The sequence below is a fragment of the Filicampus tigris genome, chromosome 22 (genome assembly GCF_054856515.1).
Source record: "Filicampus tigris isolate MCC_2025a chromosome 22, RoL_Ftig_1.0, whole genome shotgun sequence".
Taxonomy (NCBI): Eukaryota; Metazoa; Chordata; class Actinopteri; order Syngnathiformes; family Syngnathidae; genus Filicampus; species Filicampus tigris.
Window position 1 is genome coordinate 8,136,716 of NC_141238.1, and position 14,690 is coordinate 8,151,405.

Consider the following 14,690-nt stretch of genomic DNA (forward strand, 5'->3'; position numbering starts at 1 on the left):
TTTGTACCATGGAGAGATCCCCCGAGCTGGCGGCCGTCAACAGTGCTGGAATCAAACCGACAAACGCAAAGTCAAATTTCCGACAAAAGTTGGAGTGATTTGCATCGGTTAGCATTCGGAAAATACGAGACGGGAGTGATAGCATCACTTTGCATGCGGGTTTGTGTGTACCTTGTTCCTCAGGAGTCAAAGGCGCACTAGAAACATACACGCAACAAACATTTCAGATTACGACTGACTGTTTTTTCTTTGAAAGGAATGACCAGGGATGCAGCGATGAATCGAAAATCGATTTAAAACCGTTTCGCCCCGGTTAATCGATTCATCGAAAAATCGGAGTTGATTAACTGCATCTAGTCGTGAAAATGATGTCGTGAAACGTTTTTTCATTCCAGATGCATAGTCCATCCATTGCGTATTGCGTTTGTGGATGGCTGCAGAACCACGCTAGTGCACAGGGACAATCATGGTGGCAATTTTTAAAAAATCGAATCGAAAGTCGGGAACCGAAAATCGAATCTAATCGGGGCTGTTTAAGTGAATCGTTACATCCCTAGGAATTATTGGAGTTAATTCGTACCCAGCGTTGGGTTCCACCACCAGGTCGGGCATCCCGGCCGACGACACCTGGCTCCCCGCGGGGCCCTCGTGGTCCAGGATGAACACCTCGTCCTGGCAAATTTCCGTGACAAAGTGAAGGTGCTCCTACAGATGTAAAGAAAAAAAAAAAATCATGACTTCAGGCCAAAGCAAAAGTATGACTTTGGTGGGGGTTCATCAATCTCTGGTTGATCTTCGTACCTGAGCCTTGTCGATGCGATAGAAGCGATCAGCTGATGTGGCTGTGGAAGAAAAAAGAAAACATTCAAAATCGATTCCGTAAATGTTATAGAATGTTATTATCTTTGAATTTTTTAATTCACAATCCAAGAAGCTCCAGCTGGAAGAGAGTCTGCCAGCTGAGGTGGTCCGGAGCATCCCCCGGCTCTCATCCTGCAAACAAAACAAAACAAAAAAAAACAAAAAATACAGCAACCACTGGTGGAGGAGACTTGGGCGCAAAGTAACTGAGTACAAATGCTTTCTTACTGTACTTAACTCATTCACTGCCAGACATTTTCAGACCCTCTAACTTTTGAAAAAAATGTGAAAAAAATATCAATAAATTCCTAGGATTGAATGGCTGGACTGTGAAAAGACGGATAAATATGTCAATGGCAGTGAATGAGCTAAGTGGAGTTCTCAGGTATCAGTACTTGAGTATTTATTTTCTATCATTTTATTTTGACTTTCCCTCCATTTGACAACAAATCTGTGTAATTTTGACTCCTTACTTTGTCAAAATAGGTTCATCTCGTTTCTCAACGGCCACGCGTGACAACACAACGTAAACAATACTTTTTCACATAAGTGCATTTTACCGTCCGTACTTTTTCACTTACTGAACATGGGAATTTTTTACGCATTTATACAACTGAAGTATCGTGTGTGAGTACTTTTGCCACTTGCGTTACTACAGTTTGCCAAGCCTACCTGGTAGTGCACTCTGTGGCCAAGAGAGGGCGCCTGGTGCAAATCCTGGTGAGCACGGAGAAAATTTGGGAAGGTGAATTGAAAAGCAACAGTAAAAAAAAAAAAGTTATAGCAAAAAAGATGAGGATGAGGATCTCACCTCTTGCAGTCTGTCAATGTAAAGTCTGCACGTCTCCAAGTCGCAGTCGCCCCTCACCACCACGATCCCCACTGGGACCGCTGCGACACAAACACACATGAATACAACGGACAGTGTAAAAAACACAAAGGGGTGACGCAAAACTACGACGCAGGAAGAGAATCGACTTACAGATATCGCGTAGCCGCTCTTTGTCATACTGCAGCCGGTCGTATTCGTGCAGGCTGATCCGGTTGACCCGCAGCCGAAGTCGCTCGGGGACGGCGTGAGGGCTGCGAGAAAAGCACACGCGTGTGAATGTGCGCGCAGACCAAGCCTGATGATGTCATATTTTTGTTAACTCATTCATTGGCATTTTCCTCTTTTACCCTCACGTTTGAAAAAATTTGAAAAAAATATCAATAAGCTCCTAGGATTGAATGGCTGAACCGTGAAAAGACGGATAAATACGTCAATGGCAGTGAATGAGTTAAACATTTTTTTATGTTTTTTTTTTTTTTTTGCACAGAAAAAGCAGCAGAAGCACAAAGACGAGAAAGGACGACACGGTGCTCGAAACAGGCGATATTTACCGCGACGTGCCACAAAGCGGCGCCGTCAAACTGATCCGCCGTCTATGTGCGCTCACACACAAACAGTGACAGTACGATGACAGCGGGTGAGGTACTTACACAGAGAAGGAGTCGGGGGGAGCAGAGAGGCGGCGCAGATCAGCTGCACACACCTTCTGAATACTACCGCCGCGCACACACAAACGAGAAAGAGAGAGAAAGAGAGAGAGAGAGAGAGAGAGAGAGAGAGAGAGAGAACACGGGGGAGGCACGGGCGAGGGAGGAGAAGAAAAGGATTGAAATGATGAGACACGTCGCGGGCGGAGGGAAAGGGGGAGGAGGACAAAGAGGATGGAGAAGGTGGAGAAAAGAGGTCAATTGCGGCACACCGACAAAAGTTACGGCAGCACAGTTAGAGAAAGTTGCACACTGCTGTTAGTCACGATGCCCTCAGCTTGCCACACAAACGCACACTGCAAGAACTGGCCATAAAAATAAAAAAAATAATAAATAAGGGAGGAATGTATTACTTGAACAAGGAATTTGGACTGGGCTAACTACCCCGCAAAATTGGGCTTAGCAAACATGTACAAAGAAATAAAATGTCCTGTGAAAAACTTGTATGTCCAATTTTTTATATTTTTAAATTTTTTTCATATTCATTGGATGTCTGTAACACAAAAACAACATTCACGTAAATTATTATTATCATTATTTTTTAAAACATACATTCACAGGACAGCGACAATTGAGCAAAACTATCCGCCACGAGAACAGGACATTTTGATGCGGCAACTAAAAAAAAAACTAAAAAAAAAAATCGGGCTTCAAACCCCACTGGGAAAAAAAATCCACAAATAATTGACACTAAGGAGGGTTTACCGTGGGAAATGTATTTTTTAAAAATGTGACTTGACAAAACTGGCCTTAAAAAATGAGAAGGCAATCATCAAAATCATCAGCCAATAACGGAGAAAAATTGGACTTTCTTAAAAAAAAAAATCACACGGCATAAATTCTATTCATGCTACCTGGGTTATTGAAAGAAAATGAAAAGAAAACGACGCACGTGCATTCTCTGTTGGAATTGGCGAGCCAAGATTCGCCGCCTGATCTTTATTGTCAACTCAAAAGCTGTGCTTGATATCAAATCCAAGGTGATGGAACATCACCATCTACTGGCGGAGGTTCGCCATTACAGTTTTTTGTTCACGTCAGATTGCGTTTTTGCAGTGCACACGCACACAAACAGACATGACGAATATTAGTGCGGTGCTGGGGGGGGGGGGTGGGGATTAGTCGTCGCAGTTTGCGTGCGTGCGTGCGTGACTCACTCGTTGAGCAGGGGCACCGAAGTCCGCCGCTTGCTCTTCTGGACCATGTTGGCCTGGTTGCGCAACGAGATGCGCAGCGTGGACGGCGCCAATCGGCACGGCTCGCCGTCCACCTTGCCGAGTACGAGCATTTGAATGATCTCAAATCAAAACGCCGCGAAAACCCGTCCGGCATTGCTGCTCACCTGAACCGGCACGGTTTTGAACGTGGTGAGGACCACCTCCCGGCACTGGTGCAGCCTCTCGCCGTGCCCGCCCACCTGCAGCGCCGCCTGGAGGACACGGAGGGGAGGGGGGCAGCGGTCAAGGCCTCGTTTCGATCGATCGGATCAATCATTCGGGGCGCGTCCTACCAGCGAGGCCACGGTGAAGCCGATGACCTCGATGCAGCCGTCGTCGTGGCGCTGAGGCTCAAAGTCGCGGTGGTCGCCCGTGTTGCCCCAGGGCATGGTGCCCGCACAGTACCTGCGTCGACAGCCGCCAGCCGACGGCGTTTAGCGCACGGTCGGGACGGGCGAAAAAAAAAAACGGCCGGAGAAACCCACCTGGGAATGTTTAGAAACACGATGCACTGGAATTTCAAATCCTGGATCTTCGGGGTCAAGTCGGTGCCGTCACACTGCAAAGCACACACACACACACACACACACACACATCAAATGTGAACTATGTTGTCTTGAATGCTGATCATTTTTTGCAGCCATGAAACGTGTTTTTTTAAGTTTTAAATAAGAAAATGCAACAAAAACATCATAGAAAATGGTTTTGTCCAAACCTTCATGTGGTACATGTGCCACCTTGTGGCATCTAAAGGCAATTACAATAATAACACCAAACTGAGATTTAGATTTGTTTTTTTCCTTTGGCTAAAAAAAGTTTCCACACCCCAAATTATATATTCTTTTGGGGGGGTGCATCAATTACTTTTTTTTTCTGTTCACAGCAGGGCTGTAATGGGATGACTGATTTGACTCTCAAATGGATACCCTGGCTCCCTCTAGTGGTAACTAAAAGCATCACAGTGCATCACAGTGCATTTATTTTAAATCCAATTCCTTTTTTTTTTTTTTTTTGGTACTTGATGTACACATTGTCATCTCACACACGGCTAACGTGAAAGCGATCCGGCCACAGCGTGTTCGCACTCACCACCACTCGGACGTGCTTGGACAAGTCCCTCGAGCTTCTCTGGAGGAAATCGGAGAAGGCGGCCTGGCAGCCACACACACACACACGCGCGCGCACACACCCACACACACACGGGGGTTGAAGAGAGAAAAGAGAAATCTATGATAACTGTGACATACTAGTGCTACTAGTCAAGTGCTGGATGTTAACTAGTAGAATTGATTGTTTCACTTGGAGGCGCACACTAGTACATGGACCATCAAGGCACTAGTAGGATATCGAACATATGTTGACGTGGCGTGTGTGCCAAGAGTGAGACTCACTCCTGCGTAGAACATCTTGTTGCGGAAGCGACTGTTGAACTTTTCAGGGTTGGCTTCTGGAAGCAAAAACCAAAAAAAAAAGAGACAAAATAGTGGACATGAGATCGGCACCAAGGTTAAAACTCATTCACTGCCAACAATGTTTTTACTCGTCTTTTCACAGTCAATCACAGGAACTTATTGATATTTTTAAAATATTTTTTTGAAACGTTAGGGCAGGGGTCCCGAACAACCGGCCGCTTGGGACCGGGCCGCATCTCCGTGCTCGCATCTCCGTCACTTAACGCTAATATTAAATGCTCAAGCTAGCATCTCCATCGCATAACGCAAATATTAAATGCACAAGCTAGCATCTCCGTCACGTATCGCAAATATTAAATGCACAAGCTAGCATCTCCGTGCTAGCATCTCCGTCGCGTAACGCTAATATTAAATGTACAAGCTAGCATCTCCATGCTAGTATCTCCGTCGCGTAACGCTAACATTAAATGTACAAGCTAGCATCTCAATGCTTGTATCTCCATCGCGTAACGCTAATATCAAATGCACAAGCTAGCATTTCCGTCGCGTAACGCAAATATTAAATGCACAAGCTAGCATCTCCGTGCCAGCATCTCCGTCGTGTATCGCAAAAATTAAATGCACAAGCTAGCATCTCCGTCGCGTAACGCTAATATCAAATGCACAAGATAGCATCTCCGTGCTAGCATCTCCGTCGCATAACGCTAATATTAAATGCACAGGCTAGCAAATGATTAAAACAAACAGACGTATTGGGCACCACACGCCCCCCCCACTGACGGCGAATAATTACGGGGCCGAAAAAAGGTTGGGGGGCCACTTCGTTAGGGTAAAAGAGGGCCTAAAAATGTCTGCCAGTTCATGAGTTAAAAATAGAACACGAGTGGGCAAAGCCAAGTGGATTGCGCTCACCTCTGGACTCGTGGAACTCCAGCGTGACGTGAGCGTCGAAGCCCAGGCTGAAGTAGTTGTTGAAGACGTTAAGGGGCAGCTGAGGACGCCACAACAACACGTCACCAACACGCGAGGACCGCCGGCAGAAAATCTCCCCCGAATCCGACATTCTCACGCTTCCCGTTTTTTTCCCGCCTTCCTTTCTCGTTTACCTTTTGCGCGCCGTCTTCGGGCTGCTGCTCGCCGCTGCTCTTCTCCACCTGCAGGTTCCACCTGTCCAGCTGCACCACCGAGCCGTCCTCCACGTGGCCCAGAACCTTGGACACGGGTTCGTCCGTGTAGCCCTGCGCAGGACGGACGGGAAGCCGAGGTGAGCGCGCGGCAGGATGCGACCTGCCCGTCTGCCTCACTCTCATTTCCTGTTCTCCCCGCTATGTGGGGACACCTAGCGCTTTGCTAGCAGCATGCAAATGTCAAATGGAGCATTGTTCTGTTGACAACGTGCAGAGAAAAAAAAAAAAAAAAAAAAACTCCACGAGTCAACTTCCTGGAATGTGGATTTAGGGAGATGGACAAAAGTATTGGGACACCCACAAGAACCACAATCGCCAAAAGTCAACTATTTATTTATAAGCCTCAAATGTTTTTTTTTTTTTTTAATTACGATGTAAAAGCACACAAACCGAAAGCTCGTTTGTTTAGCACGACTCGCGAGTACGCCCATCAAGGTTAGGAACTCACCCCACCCCAGTTGAGCGTCCTGGCGAGGTCATTTCCTGTTCCCAGAGGAAGGACGGCCACCGGAGGCTGAGGGTTCATCTGTAGCTCGTCCAGCGTGGACAGGATCCAGCCCACCTACGCACCCACATGCGGCACACGCACACACACACACACACGCACACACCTATAACGCGAGTGTTTGGATGTGAGCTGCGGGCGACAGCAGCTGTTTTTATGTTTTATTGTGCTCTCGTACGGCAAGACGGGGGAAAAATAGTGCTTTGACGCCACCTTCTGGCATCTTGGCACGAAGGAACAATGTTAAAGTCAGTTGAGGAGTTTCATTGAGTCAAATGTAGCGATTTGCTGCTGCCTTGTGCCAATTATAGCAATATTTAATTATAACATATTACATTTATTAATTATATTAATGATCAATTATAAATAATAATTATAAAAATAATAATTAATTATAAATTAACGTATAAAATAATAATTAATTATAAATTAATATATAAAATATCATTAATTATAAATTAATTCTACATTTTTTAATTATAAATTATAATATACTTCTGACCTACAAAAAAACCCAGCACAACATAGTAGCGAGGGGGGGGGAAGTCAAGTCAAACTTTACCGTGCCGTCTCCGCCGCAGGCCAGGATCCTCAAGTTTGGCACTTTGCGATACAAATCCAACCTGCGAGTGGGCACGGCGGAAAAAGCCAAAGAGGCGGCGTTGAGTGGCTGTAAATGTTTGTCGAGTCACACCAACGGACGAGACGGAGACACTCACGCCTCTCGAAGGCCGCCCTGAGACAGGTCGAAGACTTGCCGCGGGTTCAAGATCCACATGAACATCTGGAGCACCTTGGCGCCCTGCAGACAGGAAGCAGATGGGCTTGGATGGCCCCGGGACCGACTCGCACCCTCTGACCTCTATGCTGGCCACGCTCCCTTTTTATGGAGCCGTTTAAGCTGTGTTCATGATTTTTTTTTTTTTTTTTTATTATTGTCCCGTTCTCCGATATGAACTCGATCGATATTGTTAGGCCAACCTGGTTGCCTCCGCTCTTTGGGTTGACAAAGACCAGGATGGGCTTCATGAGCGGCGACGGGAGCGGCTTCAGCATGAACGGTCGCCATTTGGACTCCTGAGGTAACGCAAGAAACCAAATGTAATCGAGTAGAAATACTCGGTGTTGGGAGTCGATTAGTCACTTACGTCCAGCCCCTTTTTGCTCGTCCTGCGCTTGAAAGAGGTGCGCTTTTTCCTCCTGGCAGAGTTCTTGAGCGAGTTCTGCAAGGATGAGGAGTGTAGCGGTTAGCGTTAGCGGTTAGCGCTACACGGAGAAGGAGCGATTTGAATCGTGCGCGTGCCTGCGGTTTCCTGACTTTGATGATCCACGAGGGGGGCACGATGACGCCGGCGTGGGCCCCCAGGGAGCACGGCTCCTCGATCTGGTGCAGCATGAAGCACGTCACCTTGTTGTGGAACTGCGGACGCAGAACAGAAATGACGAGTTAGTTCATTGACGATGAGGTTATTTAAAAAAGCCTTGCCTTGATATACATCGTCATTTTTCACTTTTTTTTTTTTTTTTTTTGAAAGCCCTACCCTACATCATATGTTGTATTTTGAAATTGGCTTACCATCCCATGTTTTTTTTAAACACCTTACAATATATATTCTTGTCATTTTTTTAAAGCCTTATTATACATCGTTTTTTTCAGATAACTCATGTAAAAATCATGTCATTTTTTTTACATTTTTAAATTAATTTAGTCTGACTGTACATTGTCGTTTTTTTAATGCCTTACTATACATGACAGTTTTTTTTTTGTCTGACTACACATCGTCAATTTTTAAAACCCGTACTACACATGTTCATTAAATTCCTAACGAAATAGAAATGTTATTTCTTAAATGCCTTACTACAAAACATGTCATTTAAAAGATGCCTTACTTTACACGTCATTTTTATAAACGCCTTACTATGAATCACGTCATTTTTAAAGCCTTACTCAAACCATGGTTGCAAAAAAGCCTTACTATAAATCACGTTTTTTTAAAAGTCTGACTATACATCATGACAATTTTTAAAAGCCGTACTATACAGCATGTTCTTTTTTTAAATGCCTTACTACAAAAAAATATATTTAAAAAAATGCCTTACTCTATAAAATGTCATTTTTTAAATGCCTTACCATGAATCACGTCATTTTTAAAGCCTTACTCAAATCATGGTTGCAAAAAAGCCTTACTATAAATCACGTTGTTTTTTAAGTCTGACCATACATCATGTCGATTTTTAAAAGCCGTACTATACAGCATGTTCTTTTCTTAAATGCATTACTACAAAAGATTTTTTTTCAAATGCGTTATTATACAACATATCATTGTTTTAAATGTCTTACTATGAATCATGTCATTTTTAAAGCCTTACATAAATCATGGTTGCAAAAAAGCCTTACTATAAATCACATCGTTTTTTTTAAGTCTGACTATACATCATGTCGATTTTTAAAAGCCGTACTATGCAGCATGTCCTTTTTTTAAATGCCTTAATACAAAAAACATTTTTAATGCCTTATTATACAACATGTCATTTTTTAAATGCCTTACTATGAATCACGTCATTTTTAAAGCCTTACTCAAATGACGTTTGCAAAAAAAGCCTTACTATACACCATGTTCTTTTTCTTTAAAATTCTGATTCTCTTACTACACATGGACTGAAAAAAAAGACCATCCTATACTGTCATGTTTTTGGGGTTTTTTTTAGTCCAACTTGTCGAATGCTTATCAAGTATTAAGTGCAAAAATTAATTCAGCTCCGATGTGTTCTCATAAATAAGGTCACACCTGCGCAACAAATTCAAATTTCACCCACTCACTTACAGCCTGTTTACACCACGAACAGCTGATGGCGATGATTTCTTTACTGTGGAAAAACTTCTGCTGAAAGCTCTGTGGAAAAAAGAAACAAAAAAACGGAAAGAAATAGGTGGCGCTAACACGTTTGGACCACAATGCGCTCGCATTTCGGCACCAACCTTTCCACACTGTTTGCACTTTCCCTCCTGCCTCCGCCGGTGCACCCAGTGATGCCTCAGCACGTTCTGCTGTCAGAGACAAGACAGAGTTGTTACACCTCGGCTTCATTCCCGCTCACGCGTCCAATTCGCTTTCCCAACCTGGTCACTTACATCTCTCAGGCACCGCGATCCTCCCTCCCTGAAAGTTGGCTTGCACCTGAAGTTGATCTTGATCACGAGGAAATAGACATGTCATGCGAGGAGTTTTGACATGCCGCGTGTGCGCGCGGTGGTACCTTCTCGAGCTGCTCTATGCAGCTCGTGTGAACGACGATCTTGCAGGCGGCGCACTTCCTCCTGGGTGCAGACTTCTTCACGGAGAAACAGCAGATGGCAGGAGATGAAAGCAAAAGGTGTGGTGTTTGGATAGAAGTTGTTTCAAAGACACCTAGATAAGCGCAAAATGACCCTAAAAAAATGGCCGCTCCAAAGCAAAATGGATTTCAGAAAAGACTTTTTTTTTTTCAGGTCTAATCATGAGGGCGAAATTTTCAAACACAATTCCAGGTGTTCAAGGAGCTGGAGAAATGAGAGAAAAACTTCCTGTGTCGTTTCAGCCATGGGTTCCTGGGACTTTTTGGAGGGTCTACTCATGATAGACATTGTTATCAAATTTCATGTTGCTAAATGATCCTGGCTGCAGGCGCGAAATTTTCACGAAAGAATTTCAAAGGGGCAAGGATAGCTGCGACTGAGCAGAAAATGGCTGCTCTGCAACGCCGACTTCCTGTGTCGTTTCAGATGTGGGTTCTTGAGATTTTTTTTTTGTGGGTCTACTCATGATAGGCATCGCTACCTGGTTTCATGCTGCTTAGTCAAACTGGCTTCGGGGTCTGAATTAACTCATTCACTGCCATTGACGGATTTATTTGTCTTGTCACAGTTCAGCATTCAATCCCAGGAACTTTTTAATATTTTTTTCTTTTCTTTTTTTTTCTTCCAAATATTAGGGTAAAAGAGGGTCTGAAAATTTCTGGCAGTGAATGAAAAAAAAAAACAATCACAAGAATAGGAAGAATCTCTATACTTGAGCCCTAAAATGGCAGCTTTAAAGCAAAATGGCAGATTTATTTTTTTTGTGGGTCCAACCATGATAGGCAGGTATACCAAATTTTGTGTTCCAAAGGGAAACAGGTTTTGAGGGCTTGTCTCAAAATAATTCTGCAAATCACCTGCAAAATGTCTTTTTGAGTATTAGACAATTCAAACTTTTTTTGGGCCCAAAAATCATGACCAGTGATGCATCTTCCAGTTATACGACAGACAAGCCTTCACACGGACACATTTCTCCCGTCGAGCGAGGCGCTTATTCATTTGAAAGGCGGCTCGTCAACGCGAGGTCACCGCGTCCTTTTCGAGCCCCGATGGAATATTCATCTCATTGAGAGCCAAGAACGACCGGTTCGCTTCCGCTGCACTTCGTTTTACAAGCTCGCCACTTTGAGTGTGCTTGTGTGTGCGTTCATGCCACACTCAAGAGTTCCTCCAGTGCCAAAAAGCAGAGGCTCACCGCGGCCTTGACGAGGCAGGCGTCCTCTCCCAGGTAGCACAGCTCGCCCGAGCAGCTGGTCTCCATCCACAGGTGGTCCCCGTTCACCGCGTTCTCCTGCCAGGTGACATCGGGAGGTTAGATTTATTTACAATGAGAAGACTGCAGGTCGAATATATTAATTTGTTGTCTTCTTGAAGCTGCAATTTGTTGGTTAACTGATCCTGTTGAAAAAAAATCTGGACAATAATATGTTCTTCGTCTAAACACGGCATTCTGATTAATATTACGTTTGTGGAATATGAGTTAAGAAGCAAAATCCATCTGTTTTTTGTCCTTCTCAGGGGGCGGCCATTTTGTCACTTGCTGTCGACTGAAAATGACATCACAGTTGCTCAGGGCTCAGGTAACGACCAATCACGGCTCAGCTTCAGAAAACATGTCAGCCGTGATTGGTCGTTACCTAAGCCCTGAGCAACTGTGATGTCATTTTCAGTCGACAGCAAGTCACAAAATGGCCGCCCCTTGAGATGGCTAAAAATGGGATGAATTTGCTGCTAAAAATAGGAAATCAACCAAAACTTGTTTTTTTCAAGAATATGTTCCCAGCAGGCCCACTAGTTGAAACGCGGCATTCTGATTAATATTACGTTTGTGGAATATGAGTTAAGCAGCAAAATCCATCTGTTTCTGTCCATTTCGGGGAGCGGCCATTTTGTCGCTTGCTGTCGACTGAAAATGACATCACAACTACTCAGGAATCAGGTAACGACCAATCACGGCTCAAATTCAGAAAACAGGTGAGCTGTGATTGGTCATCATCTGAGCCTTGAACAACTGTGATGTCATTTTCAGTCGACAGCAAGTGACAAAATGGCTGCCCCTTAGATGGCTAAAATGGGAGGATTTTGCTGCCTAACTCCTATTCCACAAACGCAATATTGCATAACTTGAAATATTTGTAGCACTCTTACGTCAATGTAAGTCTGTACAGTGGTACCTCTCCTTACGAAATTAATTGGTTCTGGAAGAACCCGAGGGGCGAATGACGAGGACACTGCATAGACATATCTATCACATATACATCTATATATCTACCTGTCTATCTACACACATAGACACATATGGCAGAGGTCCCTCTTAGCCAATGGGATGTCAGGAAGATGCTAGGTAATAGCCAATGGCAGAGCAGCTATGAGTATGTTGCGTTCAGGAAACTCCGGAGCTGCGAGTAGCAGCCCATACTGTATTTTTACCTTTCGTATCCTGAAATTTCGTTCGGAACAAGAGGCAATATTTTACTGTTGAGGCGAAAATCTCGTATGAAGAGACGTTCGTAAGTAGAGGTACCACTGTATTAAAAAATAAATGTAAAAAATGCAGCGTCTCACATTGACCCATGTGTACCAAAAAAACAAACAGGCGTTTTTAAAAACTAAGTAAATGAATTAAAAAAAAAAAAAAAAGTATTAGAAACAATTTTACATATTGCATACACATCTCGCCTGTTTTTTTTCTCCCTCCTACATTTGTCCGCTTTCCGCGAGCTCCATGGTATCACCTTACTCACTTAAACTGCCAGCGTGGCTCGTGAGAGTGCTCCGCCGACGCGTCAAGCACATAATTGCCGCTGCCGAGTGGCACGCCACTTGTTTGGACGTACACCGCCCACTGAAATCAAGCCCTGATGTTTTATTAAAGAGCGATTATTGAGATCATTGATTGCATACGAGCCCGCGCGCGTGTGTCACGCAGAGCGCTAAAGGCCAGCGCTGACGTGGAGGAAGGAAGCGTCCCTGCAGTCCGAGCCACAGGAGAGTGTCGATTTGCACCTTCCGATGAAAATCATGCGGCACATACAGTGGTGCTTTGAGTTGTGTTGTCAAGCAAAACAGCAACACATTATATACAATATAATATACTCACGGGCATGTAATCTTTATCCTCTGTGTAGAACAATTAATATTACTGTGTTTGAATGTAGTATTGATTATTTTTTTGAGGGGTCTTTATCCTCTGTGTAGAACAACTAATATTACTGAGTCGTATTGCAGTTTTGATTTTTTGGGGGGGAGGGGGGTCTTTATCCTCTGTGTAGAACAACTAATATTACTGTGTCTTATTGTAGTTTTGATATTCTTTTGGGAGGGGGGTCTTTATTGTAGTTTAGATTTTTTGGGGGGAGGGGTCTTTATCCTCTGTGTAGAACAACTAATATTACTGTGTCTTATCGTAGTTTAGATTTTTTTTGGGAGGGGTCTTTATCCTCTGTGTAGAACAACTAATATTACTGTGTCTTATCGTAGTTTAGATTTTTTTGGGGAGGGGTCGTTATCCTCTGTGTAGAACAACTAATATTGCGGTGTCTTATTGTAGTTTTGATTTTTTTTTTTTTGTAGGGGGGTGAACAGTTCCAGCTTTGTTTACAATTTTATAATCATTTTGGTTTGGTGCGCTGTGAGCTTTAGGTAACCCAACAAAGGGGTGTCCAGAAATGGTTCGACTCAGTTCAAAAAATAACTATGGAAACCAAAACAAATTCCCGCTTGATGGAAAACCTGTCGTCGTTGTCTTTTTTTGGGCTCCTGCCTCGGCGAATGTAAACGCTTCCTCCTTTGAAGATCCATTTGTGCTGCGACTGTGCGCCGCAGTCGACTAAAAATAGCCGCGCGTGCGCCTTTCTGACGTTAAAGCCGCTGTAAAGAAGTCGACAGCAGTTTAGCCGCCGCCGCTTCATCTGATTGTTACACACACACACAAAAAATCTTTTTGAAAACATTGCGATGCAGCCGCCCAATATTCTCTCGGATAGCGCCTCTTCCAAATGGAATTGAAAAAATGAACATCAGAGTGCTTCAGCGGCGTTTGAGTGGTGATTTGAGGCTCGAGTGTTGTTAATAATGGACCACCAGGCAGCGGAGGGCTTCAAAATGTCTCTTTAACGTTAACGGGACATGAGTCAGGAATAAAAGATGGTTAAAAAAAAAAACGGCGCAGTAAAACAAAAAGGACATTTCGACAGGATTGATATTTAAAGTAGTGTGCTTGATAAGTGTGCACGAGTAGGGGTGGAAAATAATATGCAAATGAGTTACTACAGCTCTAAACACTCTAAACACTTCAATTTGGTTACTAATGCTTAAAAATAACCAATAGCATCATTTTGTGAAAAAATAAGAAATTGTTACAAAAATAATATTTTAACTCATTCACTGCCATTGACGGATTTATTCGTCTTTTCACAGTTCCAGCCATTCAATCTCAGGAATGTATTGATATTTTTTTCATTTTTTTTTCAAAGGTTAGGGTAAAAAAGGGTCTGAAAATGTCTGGCAGTGAATGCGCTTTAAAAAGCATGTTTTTTTTAAAGTAGTTTTACCCCCACCCCCACCACTTATTAAAAGGGGCGGAGCCTAGTGGGGTCAGGTGAAACGTCGCTGTGTGTGTCTCTGGGTGTG

General features: G+C 43.7%; 1 protein-coding gene across 6 annotated transcripts in view; it reads right to left on the reverse strand.

Moving 5' to 3' along the window:
• Positions 1-14,690, reverse strand: part of dgki (diacylglycerol kinase, iota) — a 31,806-nt gene that overhangs the window by 2,425 nt on the left and 14,691 nt on the right. The window contains exons 3-30 of one of the 6 annotated variants that reach the window (XM_086021983.1): positions 11,254-11,349; positions 9,980-10,051; positions 9,855-9,911; positions 9,702-9,770; positions 9,547-9,615; positions 8,025-8,141; positions 7,870-7,944; positions 7,703-7,798; positions 7,441-7,523; positions 7,284-7,344; positions 6,665-6,778; positions 6,136-6,267; positions 5,942-6,020; positions 5,009-5,064; positions 4,707-4,769; positions 4,103-4,176; positions 3,911-4,022; positions 3,743-3,829; positions 3,558-3,670; positions 2,344-2,406; positions 1,844-1,944; positions 1,673-1,752; positions 1,534-1,578; positions 924-993; positions 802-842; positions 581-705; positions 172-197; positions 8-45 (exon numbers count right to left, since the gene is read on the reverse strand). In XM_086021983.1, coding sequence (XP_085878109.1) covers positions 8-45; positions 172-197; positions 581-705; positions 802-842; positions 924-993; positions 1,534-1,578; positions 1,673-1,752; positions 1,844-1,944; positions 2,344-2,406; positions 3,558-3,670; positions 3,743-3,829; positions 3,911-4,022; positions 4,103-4,176; positions 4,707-4,769; positions 5,009-5,064; positions 5,942-6,020; positions 6,136-6,267; positions 6,665-6,778; positions 7,284-7,344; positions 7,441-7,523; positions 7,703-7,798; positions 7,870-7,944; positions 8,025-8,141; positions 9,547-9,615; positions 9,702-9,770; positions 9,855-9,911; positions 9,980-10,051; positions 11,254-11,349 — 2,214 coding nt within the window. Of the gene's footprint in view, positions 1-7; positions 46-171; positions 198-580; positions 706-801; positions 843-923; positions 994-1,533; positions 1,579-1,672; positions 1,753-1,843; positions 1,945-2,343; positions 2,407-3,557; positions 3,671-3,742; positions 3,830-3,910; positions 4,023-4,102; positions 4,177-4,706; positions 4,770-5,008; positions 5,065-5,941; positions 6,021-6,135; positions 6,268-6,664; positions 6,779-7,283; positions 7,345-7,440; positions 7,524-7,702; positions 7,799-7,869; positions 7,945-8,024; positions 8,142-9,546; positions 9,616-9,701; positions 9,771-9,854; positions 9,912-9,979; positions 10,132-11,253; positions 11,350-14,690 lie in introns of all 6 variants that reach the window. The other 5 variants (XM_086021984.1, XM_086021982.1, XM_086021985.1 and 2 more) reach the window with 5 other exon arrangements.